This window comes from Sorex araneus, chromosome 2 (genome assembly GCF_027595985.1).
Source record: "Sorex araneus isolate mSorAra2 chromosome 2, mSorAra2.pri, whole genome shotgun sequence".
Classification (NCBI taxonomy): Eukaryota; Metazoa; Chordata; class Mammalia; order Eulipotyphla; family Soricidae; genus Sorex; species Sorex araneus.
The window spans coordinates 18453159-18472269 of record NC_073303.1 but is presented as its reverse complement, the minus strand read 5'-3'; the positions used below and the strand labels follow the sequence as shown (position 1 = coordinate 18472269).

Below are 19111 nucleotides of genomic sequence, written 5' to 3'. Positions count from 1 at the left end.
ATTGACGGCTCAGCTGGCACATAGCAGCCCCGTGAATCCTTTCAGCAGTGACTTCAGAAACGCCATCGTGAGATATGTGTCGTCATAAGCGATAGAAAGTAGATTATTTTGTGCCTACGAAGGAGGCAGGCTTGGGAGGTGGGGGCTCGGGGAGAGGGGACTGGGGACATTGATGGAGGGAGTGTCACACGGGTGGTGAGATTGGTGTTGGAACATTGGGATGTCTGACACAACTGTCTCGTAAGCAGCTTTGTAAATCGGTGCCTAAATAAAGGTTCCAACGTTAAAAAAGAAAATAAAAATATAGCACTTCCGTAAGCAGCCCAAATCCCATCCTCTCCTGAAAAATGACTCGAAGCTTCCTTTGGGTCCCTCAATGAATGAATGGGAGGGGGGTGGTGAGCACTGAGGCATGGATGGAGAACAGCTCAGAATCCTCCCTAACGCTCTTCCTCGTTTGCTCACAGAATGACGTGGCGGCACTTCTGAAGCCGATATCGGAGAAGATTCAGGAAATCCAGACCTTCCGAGAGAAAAACCGGGGGAGTGACATGTTTAATCATCTGTCAGCCGTCAGTGAGAGCATCCCGGCCCTGGGCTGGATAGCTGTGGTGAGTCCACTCAGCGCACTGGCCCACGCCCCAGGATAGGTGGGAGGGTGCAGGTGAACCCCCAGGTGTGTGCTAGCCTGCCCACCCCACCCCCACTTCCTGCCCCTGTCAGAGAGATTCTTCCTTGGCCGGTGCCTTTGACTCTCTCTTGCCCTATTGGGAGCTCCATGCTTGGGGTTCTGAGGTGTGGAAAGGGTTTCTCAGGAGCCACTGAAACAAAGTTTGCCTCCAGCTCTCACGTCAGCCATTCCGTTACTTTTCTTCATCTTTACACTGGTTTTCTTTCTTATCCTATTTTTTTTTCCCTTCTATGCTTGGGTGACGGTCCTGTTCTCTCAGTCCCCCAAACCCGGCCCTTATGTCAAGGAGATGAATGACGCGGCTACCTTTTACACTAACAGGGTCTTGAAGGACTACAAAAACAGGTACGTGCCTGCTTTGACCAACTTCCCCGTCGCTCTCTTGCGCGTAGAACTTATCGGTGTCCGTGAGCGATGCCTTCCAAAGGCGCCTCACTAGTTTGCTCTAGACCGAGAGGAGAAACCCCACGTGTGCAGTTAAGCCGAAGTGGAAATGGAATCGGGTATCCTGAGGGTATTTGTGTTTGGAGGAAACCCGCCTCTGTTCTCTTACGGTGAATCCCCACCGGCACTGCGCTTTGGAGAGACCGTCTCTGCACAGTGTTCCCGCAGAGAATGGGGGGTCCTGGGGGTTTAGCTGGGGACGGCTCTTGGAGAGTCACAAAACGTGTGCATGGGTCAAGATAGATTCCCTCTGCGCGGTAGGCGAGCAGAGGGAATCGAAGAGAAGTCAGGGAATGAAATGAGATGAGCATGGGAAGTGAGAGGACTCCACAGGCCAGCGAGAGAGAAGCCGGCGGGTATGTGGAGGGGGTAGATTGGGGTGCGCCGAGCGACCTCTGTGAGAACAGATGAAGCCCTGCCTGAGGACTGCTGGGAGTGCAGCCCTAAGTCTGACCCGAGGGATTTCGCCGGGAGGAGCACCGGTACGAGTCATAGATGCTGCAGCTTGTCTTGCACTCGGCTAACCTGGGTTCAATCCCTGACACCCAATATGATTCCCTTTGCCCCCACCGGGAGGAAGCCCTGAGCACTGCTGAGTGTAGCTCAAAAAATTTAATTAGAAAGAAGTGGGGTTAGAATTGGAGTTAAAGGTGGGGCCAGGGCCGGAGCGATAGCATAGTGGGTAGGGCGTTTGCCTTGCACGCGGCCAACCCGAGTTCAATCACCGGCATCCCATAGGGTCCCCCCCAAGCACTGCCAGGAGTAATTCCTGGGTGCAGAGCCAGGAGTAACCCCTGAGCAGTCGCTGGGTGTGACCCAAAAAGGAAAAAAATAGAAATGGGGCCACCTCTGGAGCGATAGCACAGCGGGTAGGGCATTTGCCTTGCACGCAGCCGACCCGGGTTCGATCCCCGGCGTCCCATATGGTCCCCCAAGCACCGCCAGGAGTAATTCCTGAGTGCAAAGCCAGGAGTAACCCCTGAGCATCGCTGGGTGTGACCCAAAAAGAAAAAAAAAAAAAAGAAATGGGGCCACCTGGGGAAATTCAGATCTGAGGCCTAATGTGTTTCCTCAGCTACTCCGGGTGGGGGTGGGGGTGCGTCGTGATTTCTTGGGATTTTTCACTGCTTATGGTATCATGGCAGCCCTGAATACAGATTGGGGGGAAGGTCTTGGGAAGGAAGAGACAGGTAGAAACAGGTCCGGCCCCCTAGGTCCTGGGCTTCAAAGTAGGGGACCCCACCGAGTGGGTAGGGGTTAGAAGCAGAAGTGGTCGCCAGTCAGCTAGTAGACGGGTTTCTGCGGGGAGACGGCACCTTTCTCTCCCAGTACAGAGGAAAGGAGACGTGAGGCCCCAACATTCTGGGAACTGGTTCCAGTCTCCTCTCTCTATTAGCTGACATAGACCTAAACTAAGAGGCAGAAGATCTTTAACATTGTGAGGGAGTTTGATGTGAAAACATGGAAAAGCGCATTGTGTATGTAAATAAATACCTATTGGGGCTGGAGTGATAGCACAGCGGGTAGGGCGTTTGCCTTGCACGTGGCCGACCCGGGTTCGATTCCCAGCATCCCATATGGTCCCCTGAGCACCGCCAGGAGTAATTCCTGAGTGCAGAGCCAGGAATAACCCCTGTGCATCACCAGGTGTGACCCAAAAAGCAAATAAAATAAATAAATAAATAAATAAATAAATACCTATTGTACTTCCTCCCAGTCACTCACACATAATACGTGCTCAGAATTTTGTTGCATTTGGTTTTGGTTTGGGGTCATACCCAATGGTGCTCAGGGATCACTCGGGGCTATAGGCACTGCTGGGGGTCTAACCCAGTTTAGCTGAGTGTAAGGGAAGCCCCTGACCCCCTGGACTCTCTCTTTGGCCCTCCACTCACAGGTGACTTTTTTTCCTACTTTGAAGTGTGGTCAACGAGAAAATTTTACATTTCAGCCAACCAAAATTTTATCAGGAACCTTGGCCATTAATTCCAATGCAGTCATTGAAGTTTTTTTTGTAATTTAAGCACTTACCTATAATCATTTTTTTCTCTGTGGAAATTTTGATGTGTTTTCCTGGACTGGCTCTGAGCACCGCCAGCAGGTTTAGAATCTCACTGGGTCCAGCCACGTCGTCGGTGGGAGTAGGCTCCGTGCTCCCACCGACACATTTTCTATAGAAAAACTGCTACGGGGGGGGGTGTTGGGGGGGCAGGACTCGCTGCTCTGTGCTCCAGAAAGCAACACCCCATCCCTTTCCCCTCTCCTGCAGCCCGGGGGGTGTCGTTCACCCTCCTGGCCCCGCAGCACCCAGTGGCAGCTCAGGACAGGAGCTGGTGAGCTAAGAACAAGGATGACGTGCAGAAAGGCAGAACCCAAGACCTGCCCTATGGGATTCGGCCTGGGCCAGTGAACCCAAGGCTTAGGACAGATCTTCAGCCCTAAAAGAACAATGTATGCGTGCCATAAGGAGGACTGGTCAATGGTTGGACCCCAAGACAAGTGTGGGGGGAGGGGCGGCACAGAGGGTAGGTAAGATGGAGAAGAGACCGTATGACAATAATAGTTGGAAGTGATCGTGCTAGACAAGAACTGAATGTTGGGGCTGGAGCAATAGCACAGCGGGTAGGGCATTAGCCTTGCTTGCAGTCGACCAGGGTTCAATCCCCAGCATCTCATATGGTCCCCCAGCACGACCAGGAATAATTCCTGAGTGCATGAGCCAGGAGTAACCCCTGAGCATCGCTGGGTGTGACCCTCTCCCCCTCTCCCCCCAAAAAATAAAAAAAAAAAAAGAACTGAATGTTGGAAGTAGTTAAAGGGATATACCTGATAAGCCTTCAATATCTGTATTGCAAACCACAATAGAAAAGAGATACAGGGGCTGGAGTGATAGCACAGCGGGTAGGGCATTTGCCGTGCATGCGGCTGACCCGGGTTCAATTCCCAGCATCCCATATGGTCCCCAGCACTGCCAAGGGTAATTCCTGTGTGCATGAACCAGGAGTAACCCCTGAGCATTGCCAGGTGTGACCCAAAAAAACAAAAAAAGAGAGAGAGAAAGAAAGAAAAGAAAAGAAAAGAAAAGAAAAGAAAAGAAAAGAAAAGAAAAGAAAAGAAAAGAAAAGAAAAGAGAACAGAGACAGAGAGGGAGGGATGGAGGGAGGGAGGGAGGGAGGGAGGGAGGGAGGGAGGGAGGGAGGGAGGGAGGGAGGGAGGGAGGGAGGAAAAATGCCTACTATAGAGGCAGTCTGGGTGAGGGCAAGAGAATTGGAGGGTGGTGGGAAAGAACCCGGGGACACTGGTGCTGGGAAATGTGCACTGGGGGAGGGACGGTGTTGGAACACCATATGACTAAAACCTGATCATGAACAACTTTAGAAGTGTCTGTCTCACAGTGATTCAATTAAAAAAAATTAATATGTGTACATATATGTGTGTGTGCCTCTATATACACACGTATTTCCAGTTTAGGTTTTGCCTCTTAATGTAGGTTATAAAGAGAGAAAGCAGGGAACAGACAAAAGTCAGACAAGCCCTTGGACTCTGTAGAACTGAGGGTACCAGAGAGGGATCCAGCGGGATGCAGTGGGGACTGTTGGCACTTGGGTGATGAGCACTGTGTGATGACACACATTTGAAGGGGCGGGAACCTGACCTCCAAAACCAGAGACAGTCCTTGTGCTAATGTTTAACTTCAAGAAAAACAACAAAACCCACATCAAAAATGTAACAAGAGAACTTGCTCTGTGTGTGTGTGTGTGTGTGTGTGTGTGTGTGTGTGTACCGCTCTTGGTATGTGAAGAGAATGCAATTTCTAGCATTTCCTTATTTTTTTCCCCTCCTTTTGACCTTTAGAAGTGCAGGGGACAGGAGGGGATTTGAACCTGGGTTTGAACCCAGGGCATCACACACATAAGGCTCTACTTGCCTGTCTTGCATTTCCGATGCCTTTTCTCAACCTGCATTGGGCCACAACGTGGCACAACACTTGGAATCAAATCACTGGGCTCAAAGGCGTCCCCCCACGCCCAGTTCTCTGGGTGCAGAAAAGCCTGTCACTGACTCTGGTCATCTTAACCGGAGTTTCCTGGCGGGGCAGAGACGGGGGACAAGAAGAGCTATTCTGAGGCTGGAGCGATAGCACTTGCCTTGGCCATGGCTGACCCGGGTTTGATTCCCAGCATCCCATATGGTCCCCCCCCACCACCAGCACCACCAGGAATATATATACATATATATATTCCTGAGTGCAGAGCCAGGAGTAACTGTTCTGTACTGCCGGATGTGACCCAAAAAGCAAAAAAAAAAAAAAAAGAAGAAGAAGAAGAAGAAGAAGAAGAAGAGCTATGACGTGCAGAAAGGCAGAACCCAAGACCTGCCCTATGGGATTCGGCAAAAGAAGGGGATTTCAGGAAGGTGACTGTGGAGACAGTGGTCCTTCCTGAAATCCCCTTCTTTTGCTGATGTAGTACAACAGCTTCTGTATGAGGTGCGTGGAGCCATGTAGACTTTTTTTTTTTTTTTTTTTTTACTTTTTGGGTCACACCTGGCTATGCACAGGGGTTACTCCTAGCTCTACACTCAGGAATTACTCCTGGCGGTGCTCAGGGGACCATATGGGATGCTGGGAATCGAACCCGGGTCGGCCGCGTGCAAGGCAAATGCCCTACCCGCTGTGCTATCGCTCCAGCCCCAGCCATGTAGACTTTTAAAAACCTTTGTTTGTAACAGTGCTTGTATTGAGTTTTAGCCATAGCCCATGCAGTTCACCCATGTAACATGTACAGTTCCACCACTCCACTCGGCACTCGGCCGTCCAATCACCACTCCAGTCAGATTCTGGACATTTCTGCAAAGAAATCCCTTACCCGTAAACAGTTGCTCAGAATCCCCAAATCCCCACCTCGCCCCCCATTCCCAGCCTTCCCCAGCCCCAGACAACTGGCGGTGGACTCCCCTTGTGTACGGAGTTGCTTTTCCTGGAAATGTCATGTTATGGGAATCACTCCATTGGGTGGTCTCTCGTGCCTGACTTACACTGAGCAAATATTTGCATGGTTGATTCGAGTTACTCCTTGGTCTCCTTCGTTCTTTTCGTGGCAAAAGAATACTCCGTTCTGTGGATCTATAGTCACGCATTGCCGACTGAAGGGGAATCGTTGTAAGAAAAGCACTGCTAGGCGGTTTCACGGCTGTGCGGATGCCAGAGTGTTCTAGCAGAAAGCGGTGGGATTCCCCCATCTTCACGCCAGGCTACGCTGTTGCTCCCCCAGGATCACTGTCGTATATGTAACCTGCCGTCCGCTAGAATGTTACTAAGCCAAGCAGGCCTGGACAACATTTTCTCTTTCGATGAGCTCTTCACCTGTTTTTGCTTTCTGCTTTTATGACTGATGCTGCTGTGAACATTTGTGCACAAGCTTTTGCCTGAACACATGCTGCACTTCATGTAGACACAGACACACAAATGGGCGCTGAGTGTGGGTTTTTTTGGCGGTGATGTTTTTTGGGTCACCCTCATATTACTCAGGGGCTACTCCCAACTTGGTGCTTAGAGGTTTGTCCGAGTGTCTTACCCACTGGACTGCCCCCCCTTTTCTTTTTTCAGTTTCTGAAGGGTAGGAAATTTCTTATGTGAGGATCACACCAACAGTGCTCAGGGCTTACTCTGTGCTCACTCCTGGCCTTTCTTAGGTTTTTAGATTGTGAAAAGAAAAGGAAGTGGCAAGGAGATTATTTTTTTAATCAATTTGGTTGATATGATTCATGACCCTAAAATGATAGAACCAAACTACACTTATGGTTTCCTTCCTGGAGGGGTGAATAATTATGGCGTCCATTTCTGCTGACATTTGTGCCGAACGGCCTGGCTGGACCCAATAGGCCTAACTTTGGTCCTCAGAGACAGTCCAAGAAACAAATCAGAATTTCTACAGAGAAAAGTGATTATAGACAAGGGCTTGAGTAACATAGAAAACTTCAATGACAGCAGTGCAGTTAATGACCAAGGTTCTTGGTGAGATATTTGTTACTTAACATGTTATCCTTTTCTCGTTGATTATACTTCCCTCAAAGTGGAAAAAAATGTGAGTGGAGGGCTGAAGAGATCGTACAGGGGTTAAGGTGCTTGCCTCGCCCTCAGCTGATCTGGGTTAGATCCTCAGCACTTCATTCGGTCCCCTAGGACATGGGCAGGAGTGATATTTGAGCACTGCTGGGTGTGACAAAAACAAAAATGGAAAAATATATATCAACTATTTCTGCCTTTGTACAGTTTACTACTTCTAACAGTTCTCTCAACTCTGTCTATTAATCCTGTTATAAAAGGTAAGCATTTCACTACCTCTTTGTTCAATAAAATTGGAGTGAAAAATTATCACTGACGTCCCAGTTAGCGTTCATTGTTTTTACGATTATCGAGTTAAAGTAATTTGAATGGAAGTTCCTTTCCAAGTATGGACTGTTATCCCTTTGTGGGAAATTATTTTTATTTCACAATGGAAATTCTTTTTTCACTGGTCTCACCTTCTCCAATTTGCTCACTTGTCCAACTGGAAATATTACTAGAGAACAAATCGAACAGCTTTGTTTGTTTGTTTTCAGTCCGGGTCTCATTCCAGAAACTACGTTGTTCTTTGGGCGTCAGAAACTGTAGGAAATGAAGTGCTCTCCTTCCCGGATGTGCCCCCCTCTGGGGGAGGGACAGTCACAAATTGCCTTAGCTCAGTTCTGCAGGGGCTGTTCACCAGCTCACATTTGACGCTCAGCTTCTCCCAGGCTGGAGCTGCTCCTCCCTCTTCCAGACATCTCTGAATTGGTTCACAGCTTTCGTATTAGAAAGACCATCTTGCGGCTGGAGCGATAGCACAGCGGGTAGGGCGTTTGCCTTGCACGTAGCCGACGCGGGTTCAATTCCCAGAATCCTATATGGTCCCCCGAGCACTACCAGTGCAGAGCCAGGAGTAACCCCTGTGCATCGCCGGGCATGACCCGAAAAGGCAAAAACAAAACAAAAAGACTATCTTTTATTTGGAGCTTCAGGACTGGATGACCAGGCCCTCCCCTATCTGGTTTTGAGTTTTATTGTCTTTTTCCAGTCATTTATAACCAGAATTTATTTACGTATTTTGAATCAATGTATTTGCTATACTGTTGGTGACAAGGCTCCCTGTGCCACACCCTCCTCTGTCCATCATGCCTGCCTCCCTCCCCCACTGTCTCAGGGCTCCTGCCCCACCCCTGTAAACTGGTTCCTCGGGTTCTCTTGTCTTTGATTGTTTGTGTCAGATATAGTATGTTTCTTTCTACCACACAAACAAGAGAGATGGTTTCTGTGTCTGTCCCTCTTCTTCCGGCTGACTTGAATTGAGTCGCGTTTTCCATCGTAACGCTAATCTCTTCCGCTCTCTTTTACAACCAAGTGACTTACGCCACGTGGATTGGGTGAAGTCCTACTTGAACATTTGGAGCGAGCTTCAGGCATACATCAAGGAGCACCACACCACTGGCCTGACTTGGAGCAAAACAGTGAGTACCAGTAGGGCGATCATATTTATTAAGAAACTATGATTAAAAATGAAAGGAAGCAGGAAGAGGTAAGAATATAATTTTTAGGAGATAGAAGTATGAGTAAAATGAATAAATGCCTTTTTTTTCAGTGTTTTTCTTTCTCCTTTGGGTGCCTTAGACATCACCAAATATTGCTGTAGGATCAATAACAATCCTTATGCCTTGATTGGTATTCCAGTCCAAAGACAAAACCCCATCCTGTGTCTATGGCCACTTTTACTCCCGTGGAGTTGTCTGTTGACCTCACCCACCCATCACCCCAGCCTGCCCTCTTAGCAGGCACGGATAAATTTGCCTCATATGGTTTGTTATGACACAAAGGCAGTGGAATTACCAAAACTTCGGTCGATAAGAGTCAGTTTGTGATCATTGTTCTATCTCACAGTGTTACTAAAATTGGTGTCTGTTGTGCTGGTTGGCGCTAGTTGAGCCTTCTGTGTTAGGAAGACTGGCCCTACTTTTTATAATCTGCTTTGCTCCTTTTTTCCATAGTGCTGAATTGCGCCGTGCAGGACATTACAACGTGGATTTTTTTTCTTCTTCTTCCCAAACATTCTGATTTCTGAGATGAGAGGTCATAGACATTTGAAGCGTTTTAATATGGAATTGGAATTATTTTTCATACTTTTTAAATGAGATGCTATTTTGCTATAGGTAAATTTGTCACAAGGGGGAATTGTCACATGTTTGACATGGAAATAGTTCATCCTTAGAGAACAATATACAGAAAAATCAAGAGACCTCAGATTTCTTATTATTTTGTGGTAGATATGAGAATCTATTTATGGAAAATAATCATGTCAACAAACCTAACCTATTAAGTCTCTAATGGTGCCCATGAAAAATGAACATAAAATTACTTTTAAATTGTCTCAATACCTTTAATGCAATGCTGAAAGCTGAGTAGTTGGATTGCATAGGGAAAAAATCAATTATTAATTATAGAAAAACTAATATGGTTGTTTCCCTTTGGTCTAGAGTAAACGTCTGTCTTTTTATTATGTTCATTAGAAATATATGACTTGTAACGGTGACTTTCAAAGACAGTCCATAGTAAGTCCATAATAATACACTTTATACAAACCTTACTTACAGTACTAAAGTAAACATTGCTTACTTGCTTGCTTGCTTTTTGTTTTGTTTCATTTTGGTTTGTTTTGGGGCCATACCCAGCAATGCTCAGGGGTTAGTCTTGGCTCTGCACTCAAGAATTACTCCTGGTGGTGCTCAGGGGACCATATGGGATGCTGGGGATCGAACCCAGTCAGCCACATGCAGGCAGATGCCCTCCCCACTGCACTGTCGCTCTGGCCCAAAACATTGCTTTCTCTTATAACACAAAATACATTTCAATATTTTCTTTATTTCATGTTTTACAAAATTATGACTAAGACTCACTAAATTGATTCCATGAACTGCTAATGGGTTTCACTCCACACTTCGCAAAACATATTTATCAAAAACATGTTATCAAACAACATTGTGTTATAGCAAAAAATTACCATACTATTGATAGACATTTTTTTTTTGCTTTTTGGGTCACACCCGGCAGTGCTCAGGGGTCACTCCTGGCTCTGCACTCAGGGATCACCCCTGGCGGTGCTCAGGGGACCATATGGGATGCTGGGAATCAAACCCCGGTCGGCCGCTTGCAAGGCAAACGCCCTACCCGCCGTGCTACCGCTCCAGCCCCTTGATAGACATTTTTCATTGGACAGAGATTATTCAGTGGAAAAATTGTATTGAGAATTAGTAATTGTCAATTGGTCCACAAGCCTCATATTAGCCCTAGGTTCAATCTCTGACACCATGGAAAGAAATTCCAAAATCAAAAGTGGTTTGTTCGTTTGTTTAATAGTGATAGTCCTGTGGATAGGGCATTTGCATTGCTCACGGCCAACCCAGGTTCTATCCCCAGCACCCTACATGATTCCCTGAGCCTACCAGAAGTGATCCCTAAGTGTAGAGCCAGGAATAAGCCCTAGAGCATTGCTGGGTGTGGCAAAAAAAAATCACTGTATCACTGTATCACTGTCATCCCGTTGTTCATCAATTTACCCGAGCAGGCACCAGTAACGTCTCTATTCCTCCCAGCCCTGATATTTTAGCAGCCTCTCCTTACTCATCTTTCCCAACGATTGGAGGCTCTTTCAGGGTCAGGGGAATGAGACCTATCATTACTGTTTTTGTCATATCAAATACACAATGGGTAGCTTGCCAGGCTCTGCCCCCCCCAAAAAAAATTGCTTTGAATGCTTATCTTTATAAAACAGGGCATATATTTCACATCTCTTATGGCATAGTGATAGGATAGCTTTGACCAGATATTGAAAGTGAAGAATAATTTTGGTAGAAAAGATTGATCCAGAAATAACATCCTATATCTAAGATCCTTTAACAAGCTTTAAGACATGAAGAATCCTGGTGAGTTTAATCTTCTCTTTCAAAAGTTCAGGGTTTAAAAAAAAAAATCTTAAGTACAGCGCAGCGGGTAGGGCCTTGCCCGAGGCCAACCCGGGTTCGATTCCTCCGCCCCTCTCGGCAAGCTCCCCGTGGCTTATTCGATATGCCAAAAATAGTAACAACAAGTGTCACAGTGGAGATGTGACTGGTGCCCACTCGAGCAAATTGATGAGCAATGGGATGACAGTGACAGTTTTAAAACTAGTTTTTTTCTCAAAATTTTATTTTATTAAAGCACTGCGAATTACATATATGTAGCTGAGTTTTTGACATACAATGTTCCATCACCAATTCCCGCCACCAGTGTCAGCTTCCCTCCACCACTGTTTACATATCCCCTTTCCTACCCCTACCCCAGCTCCCCGCCCCCCAAGCCTTCCATCTTGACAGGTGCCCTTTAAGTTTGGTTCATGAGGTTTGGGTCTCATGACCCAGTGTTGTGGACTCTGGGGTTCTGGGTCTCCTTGACCCCTGCTCCCATTGTTTCTCATCTCCCTCTTTTCCCCTTTCCTCTTCACTCCAGGGAAATAAAAACTAGTTTTTAGTTAAATCTAAGTCTCCATTTAAATTCTTAAAAAAAAAAACAACCATTTAAAAGATTCCGAAACATAATCCATAGCATGAATCAAATTCCTTTCTTCTCATTTACTGTGGTCTGTCGGTGGGCCAGCAGAATGAATGATGGCAGGCGAGCCTGAATCACGGCATTCCTGTAGAGGGAAAGGTTATTAGAATGATCTGATCCAGTCTCCTTCCGGAAAATAAAAGTCAGTCATGCTGTTTATTATCTTGTTGATCACAACTCTGAGGAAACTGTTGCCTTCTAAAATAATAATACTCAGGAGATTCTGTACCCATTACTGTGTTGCTCACAACAGTCAGAGGTTGTAAGAAACGCTTCTGGGCAAGCAACCACATCGCAAATATTGTACACCCACACATCTGAAGTTGGTGAGTGACCCTTGCTTGGCTTCTCTTTTCACAATGGACTTCAGAGCTGCACTTCATGGGGATTTCCAGCACCAACAGCGCGCTGCACAAGACTTGGGTTTTCAAAAGTGCCCTAAGAAATACTCATCCTCGGGGCTGGAATGATGACAGCTGCCTTGGCATGTGCTTGCACACAGCCAACCCGGGTACAATTCCTGGCACTCCACAGAGTCCCCAGATCCCTGCCAGGAGTGATCCCTGAGTGCAGAGCCAACCAAAGTTGGGGCCCAAATAAACAACTGTATCACTGTATCACTGTCATCCCATTGTTCCTCGATTTACTCGGGTTGGCACCAGTAACATCTCTATTAGACTCAGCCCTGAGATTGTAGCAGCCTCTCCTTACTCGTTTTTCCCAACGATTGGAGGCTCTTTCAGGGTCAGGGGAATGAGACCTATCGTTACTGTTTTTGTCATATCGAATACGCAACGGGTAGCTTGCCAGGCTCTGCCATGTGGGTGGGATACTCTTGGTAGCTTGCCGGGCTCTCCGAGAGGTATGTATATATCTGATACTGTATTTGGGATATGAATACGTCATGGGGAGCTTGCAAGGCTCTCCCGTGTGGGCTGTAGACTCTTGGTAGCTTGTCAGGTTCTCCAAGAGGGAGAACAGGGCTATTAGATGTCCTGTGCTTCCTCGAGCTTGGTCTTATAGTCTATGGATGTTGGCCGTTTGTGGGATTACATGCGTCAGGGGCAGTTTATGGGTGTGGCTGCCAAGCTATTGGAAAATAACAACAACAACAAAAATAAACAACAACAACAAATGAATGAATGAATGAATGAAAAGAGAGGAGAAGGAAGGGGAGGGAGGGGAGGAGAGGAGAAACAGGGCAGTTATTGTTCCCCCTGCATGAGCAGTTAGGGACTGAATTCACCAGCTCCCTGGTCTAAGTTGTTGTGTTTTTTTTTTTTGGTTCAGGCTGCAGCTGTGCCAAGCAACTGTTGCCCTGCTCAGTTGTCATGGCCAAATGTCAGACGTGGAGGCCAGGGATATTTCGGGAGGAGAGATGGGGAGCATGTGTGCGTGCACAAGTGCCCTGGGGCGGGGCGGGGCTGGGAAACAGCTGTGGAGGAATCCTTCTGGAATGTCTCGGTGGACGGAATCTCCTCGTGTCACTGAGCTTTTCTTCCACATGACCGTGGACGAGGAGGGGCGCTCCAGCAGAAGCGCCCGCAGTGCAGGGCTGTTTGTTGCTGGGGGTCCTTGTCGTGTTTACTCGTCTTTGTCGTAGTTGCCTCGACTTCGGTGTCTGACACGCTTAGCTGAATCAATGGATGCTTGGGCAGCCCCCACAAAAGACACTGTTCCTCGCAGCGGATCAGATGTGGGTTATTTGTGGACAGGGCATATCAGAGACCTGGGCCAGACAGTGGGTAGGGCATTTGCTTTGCTGATCTCGGCATCCCGCCGGGCCCTCCAGCACTGCCGTGAGCGATTCCTGAGCCAGGAGGAACCCCTGAGCATCACCAGATGTGGTCCCCAAACAAAACAAAACCAATAGGTCACAGAACGAACGCTGGGAGTTGAAAGGGCCAGTGGTTACTATTTCTGAAATAACTGATTCTTTTTTTCCTGTGAGTTATCCAAGTCAGCATTCAAAGTGTTCTGTGTGGATTTGTCTGGGCAGAAAAAAAAAAAAGAATCATGAGAAGAATTCCATGAATAGGGTAAAATAGGGTTTTCAGGCTTGCTAGCCAATTCCTATCTTTCAGGGTACTTTGGTTTTGGAAACAAGTCAGCTGGGATTATTTGTACTGTGGGCTAAAAACTACACAGAGATGAACATTTATAAAGCCTCCCTGTAACCGTGTCACCTCGAAACTAACTCCTGAATGGGTCCTTGAGTCATACTGCGTATCAGATTAATGTACCAAACTTCCCCTGTTTCTGATATTAAAGTTTCTTTATTGGGGGTCAGAGCAATAGGACAGCGGGTAGGGCATTTGCCTCGCACACGGCCAACCTGGGTTGGATCCTCAGCATTCCATTAGGTCCCCTGAGCATTGCCAGGAGTCATTCCTGAGTGCAGAGCCAGGAGTGACCGCTGAGCATCGTCGAGTGTGACCCAAAGAGCCAAAAGTAAATAAATAAAATAAAATGATGAGACTATTTTTTAAATTTTTTTAATTAAGTCTCTTTATTGCACAGTTTAATAGGTGGATCTAGCTTCCTCCCAGTGTCATGTCTCTCTCTTTCACTTGCCCTGCCCCTCCCTGTTCTGGGACACCCCAGGTCCTTCCCGTCCTCCTGAGTCTGAGTCTACAGTCCAGAGCCTGTTGCCGGAATCCCCGGTCGCCTGTCATGACCTGTGACCCTATTTATCTTTGTCCCTTTGACTTTCCTTTGCTCCCAGGCAGCCTGGATGAAAACTGCTGCTCTCTTGCCGTCTGCCCTGGCCCAGGGTGAGAGGTTAAAGGGGAGGAAGTTGCCTGATCTATGTTAAGCCCCCTTTTTCCAAATTTTATTTAGCTACCAGGATTACAACACTGCTAATGAGAGGGTTTTATGCATAAAGTGCTCCAGAACCATCCTCCAGAGTGACTGACCGCCCCCCCCAACACTCACTGCCCCAATGTCCCCCCATTTCTGTCCTCTACCCAACCCTCACCCGCTAGTAAGCTTCCTACTGGAGACCAGTGCTCAGTTTTTCTTGCCTTTGGGCATTTGTTATTCCCTCATTATGTCTCTTTATATCCCACTGATTAGAGAGAGAGCTTTCTGTGTCTGTCCCCCTCCTTCTGACTAACTCCATTCACTCTCCAGATCCATCCACACGGTAGCAAACTGCATGTCACTGTCACTGTCCCTGTCATCCCGTTGCTCATCAATTTGTTCGAGCGGGCACCAGCAAACTGCATGATTTCATCTTTTCTTATACTAGAGTAATATTCCAGTGTGCAAATGCACCATCATTTCTTTATCCATTTCTTGGACACTGGGGTTGTTTCCAGATTTTTTTTTCACTATTATGAATAGTGCCACAATGAACATAGGAGTGCGGATGGCTTTTCTGCATAGCGTTTGGGGGCTCTTGGTAGATAGATGCCAAGAAGCGGAACTTGCTGGGTCATCTGGAAGCTCGGTTTCTAGTTTTTGAGAACTCTTCCTGCCCCTTGGTCATTTCTGTTTGTCCATCTGACTGGCTGCCCCTCGTATAGGCAAGATCTAAAATGACCAGTTGTCTTTATCAGATGCACATCCCCCCCCGCCTCCTCCACTTTGACTGTCACATTAATAATTCTTTTTTGTTAATAATAAGAGTTTAACCCATTTTGATTTTATACTTGATGCATCCCTATTTTTTTTTTGTCAAAGAAAGACACTTTCCATTTGTTCCCTTTCCTCCTTTCCAACTTTCTTTTCAGCCTCTTTCTCAAGGTAAAGACCAAAGGTCCCTTAACAAAGCAAAAAGTTGAACCGTTTGCTTGCGATCAGACTAAAACTCAGCCAGAGGGTATCCCGACTTGCTATGAATAATGGAGAGCCTGTAACGCATCATTAAATATGTATGCCCTGTAAGTTTTCCTGTCTTCCGGCCTCTCTGGGTTCTTCTTGATATTTACGAGCCAAAGCTGTTCTTAATATTTTATACTGAAACCTTCACACAGAATTCGTGTGAAACCTGGGCTTCCAGCTTCTGAATCCGAGTGACCCTGGAAGGCCTCCGCTGTTTTGTCCGACGACTGAATCCCCCAGCACAGTTGCTCTCTGTGGAGCCAGCGACGCCACCCTCTGCTTCACCACAGCTGCATTTAGTCTACTTAATTGCGAGCTCCCTTTGGGGGTTTTACGCTCCCATGGAAGAGCTCCAGCCTGCTTGGAGGGAGTTTGGAGCGCCATTAACTCACGGAGTCACTCCCAGTGCACCGATAATGAAGTTCATTTGGAAGTGGCTGCGAGACGCCGCTAGAAGCAGCTTCATAATTAAGCGGACTTGACTCCCACACCTGCTGTGTAACTGGGCTCTGTGTGAAATGCTGTGAAGACCAGGATGGATGTAGGACACAAGCAGAGCGAGTACCTGGCCCCTGGGGAATGTGGAAACAATGCAACAGGACAGGATGTAGCGGGGCAGCAAGAGGCAAGTGCAAAGCGTATCCCTGGGCCGATGGCTATTTGGGAACTTGCGAGAAGAAATGCAACATCTCAGGATTCCCATCTCCCCAGAGGCTTCCTAACCAGAACCTGCACTGGGACGAGATTACCCCCAGCGTGCATATAATATTTATATTTCACAAAGCACTCTTCCAACTTCGACCCAATCTCTCCCTCTGCCTTGAGGGAGTCTGTCCATTTTTACTGCACTTATCTAGTAATTTGCCTACTTAATGAGCATGATTAGCCACCGGCCATGCTCCAAACACATGCCAGACAGTACGTTTATGCCGCATTTTGTGCCATCAAGCAGCAGGGTTTTATTCGGATAGGAAAGAGCCACGCTACTGAGCTGCGCTGGGAAGGAGCCTGGTTAATGAGACCCTGGGGGAGTAGGAAAGATGCACAGGGCTCACGTTCAATTGGGGTCTTGAAGAACAACAGGAGTTCTTTATTATTATTATTATTATTATTATTATTATTATTATTATTATTATTATTATTTGGGCTGGAACGATAGCACAGCAGGTAGGGTGTTTGCCTTGCATGTAGCCGACCCGGGTTTGATTCCTCCCTCTCGGAGAGCCCAGCAAGCTACGGAGAGTATCCCGCCCACACGGCAGAGCCTAGCAAGCTCCCCGTGGCATATTCGATATGCCAAAAACAGTAACAACAAGTCTCACAATGGAGACGTTACTGGTGCCCACTCGAGCAAATTGATGAACAATGGGACAACAGGGCTATTATTATTATTATTATTATTATTATTGAATTGCTGTGAGATAGACCATTACAGAGCTGTTCGTGATTGGGTTTCAGTCATACAGTATTCCAACCCCCATCCCTGCACCAGTGGACATTTCCCAGCACCAGTGTCCCCGGTTTTCCTCCCATCACCTCCCAACTCTCCTCCCTGCCACACTTGCCTCTATGGAAGACACTTTGCTTTTTGCAGTACAGGTACTGAAAGGTTATCATGTATATCCCTTCACCTACTTGTTCAACACTCAGTCCTTGTCCAGCATGATGGCACATCTGCACAGTGGAATACTATGCAGCTATTGGGGAAAATGAAGTCATGAAATTTGCCTGTAAGTGGGTGGACATGAAGAGTATCATGCTGAGTGAAATGAGTCAGAAAGAGAGGGACAGACATAGAATGACTGCACTCATTTGTGGGGTGTATACTAAAAAATAGTATGAGGCTAATATCCAAGAAAATGGAGGCCAGGAGGACTGGTCAATGTTGGAATTGTTAAACCAGGTCAAGATCTCCCCAGAGAAATCACACAAAGACGATTTGTGATGCAATAAGCAAAAGGGCTCTATTGGCTTGGTTTGGCTAGCTCGAGCTAGGGCCCTCACCTACACAGTGGCAGCCTTCTTGGAACGAGTGGCCCCGAATCTCAAAAATGAGGGGCTCTTATAGCATCACATTATATAACAGGGACTTTCCACTGACCACCCTTTTGGCCACAGTCTGAGGGGCTTTCCACTACTTGTACTTAGTTGATTGGTTATAAGTTGGAGTTACATAAGGAACTGGATCTATAGCAGGACTGGAGCGATAGCACAGCGGGTAGGGCGTTTGCCTTGCACATGGCCAACCTGGGTTCGATTCCTCCGTTCCTCTCGGAAAGCCTGGCAAGCTACTGAGAGTATCCCGGCCGCATGGCAAGCTCCCCGTGGCATATTTGATATGCCAAAAACAGTAACAACAAGTCTCACAATGGAGACATTACTGGTGCCCACTCAAGCAAATCGATGAACAACCAGATGACAGTGCTACAGTGCTACAGTGTTAACTTTTTTTTGTTCTATTTCCATTTACTAAATATGTATTCACTATAAGTTTTAACTTCTCTAGACCTCAGTTTTTCCAAAAAAAATTAAACATCAAAGATATTTCTCATATAATTATTATTAGACTTAAATGCTACTATGGGTATCAATACTAAGAAACCTGATATATTAGTTCCCAATAATTGATAACTATTAAGCATGTCCCACCTCTCCTCTCTTTTTTGAATGAAGCATTTTTTTTTTGACCTGGTTATTTTTTTTTATTGAATCACCATGTGGAAAGTTACAAAGCTTTCAGTCTTAAGTCTCAGTTATAATGCTCAAACGCCCATCCCTTCACCAGTGCACATATTCCACCACCAAGAATCACAGTAAAACTCCCCCCCACCCCCCAACCCCCCAGCCCCCCACCCCGCCTGTGTGGCTGATAAATTTCACTTTACTTTCTCTTCTGCAGTGTTAACTTTTTAAAGAAGGAAAGAGAGAGACTTAAATCTAAACACAAACTTTCCAACCTGGTAGTCTGGGAGAAGCCTACAAATGTCTTTTATTTTTCAATAGGGAAATTCCTAGCAGGAATCAACAGAAAAGCAAGAATAGCGTTGGGATGGGCTTCCCCCGTGTTTTGTTTGGGTGCAGGTCAGATGGGCAGACGTGCAGCAGGCTCATAAAATGTAAGTCCAATGGTGATGAACGAGGGAGACCCAGAAATGAGAGCTTAGTAGAAAAGAAGATCCCCAAAATTTTAAATGTAAATGTCATTTAACTCAACTTTGGTTTTAGATAGATAGATAGATAGATAGATAGATAGATAGATAGATAGATAGATAGATAGATAGATAGATAGATAGATAGATATTATCGGTTTTGCTATTGAGTTCTCTTCAGTTTATGTTATTTTTCATTTGATCACCATGAAGTCACAAAGTTCTTCATGATTGAGTTTCAGGCATACGGTGTCCAAGCGCCAATCCCTTCCTCAGCGTGGTTTACAGCGTTGTGTAATTTTAGGGGTTTAGCATCATGTCTCCTTATTATCATTTCACTAC

General features: G+C 46.6%; 2 protein-coding genes across 3 annotated transcripts in view; one reads left to right on the top strand and one right to left on the bottom strand.

The window, feature by feature from the left end:
- The window catches only part of CAP2 (cyclase associated actin cytoskeleton regulatory protein 2), a 165103-nt gene that overhangs the window by 111331 nt on the left and 34661 nt on the right, over nucleotides 1-19111 (top strand). For both annotated transcript variants that reach the window (XM_055125639.1, XM_055125638.1), the window contains exons 5-7: nucleotides 468-611; nucleotides 951-1036; nucleotides 8557-8662. In XM_055125639.1, coding sequence (XP_054981614.1) covers nucleotides 468-611; nucleotides 951-1036; nucleotides 8557-8662 — 336 coding nt within the window. The remainder of the gene's footprint in view (nucleotides 1-467; nucleotides 612-950; nucleotides 1037-8556; nucleotides 8663-19111) is intronic.
- LOC129401977 (uncharacterized) lies at nucleotides 2245-4208 on the bottom strand. Its single transcript, XM_055125640.1, has 2 exons — nucleotides 2834-4208; nucleotides 2245-2629 (listed from the first exon to the last, which is right to left on the bottom strand). The coding sequence occupies exon 1, from the start codon at nucleotides 4151-4153 to the stop codon at nucleotides 3239-3241; it is 915 nt and encodes a 304-aa protein (XP_054981615.1). The 5' UTR covers nucleotides 4154-4208; the 3' UTR covers nucleotides 2245-2629; nucleotides 2834-3238.

Coding starts and splice junctions, on each gene's coding strand:
- LOC129401977 (XM_055125640.1), bottom strand. CDS start 4,153: ATGCTCAGGGGTTACTCCTGGTTCATGCACACAGGAATTACCCTTGGC.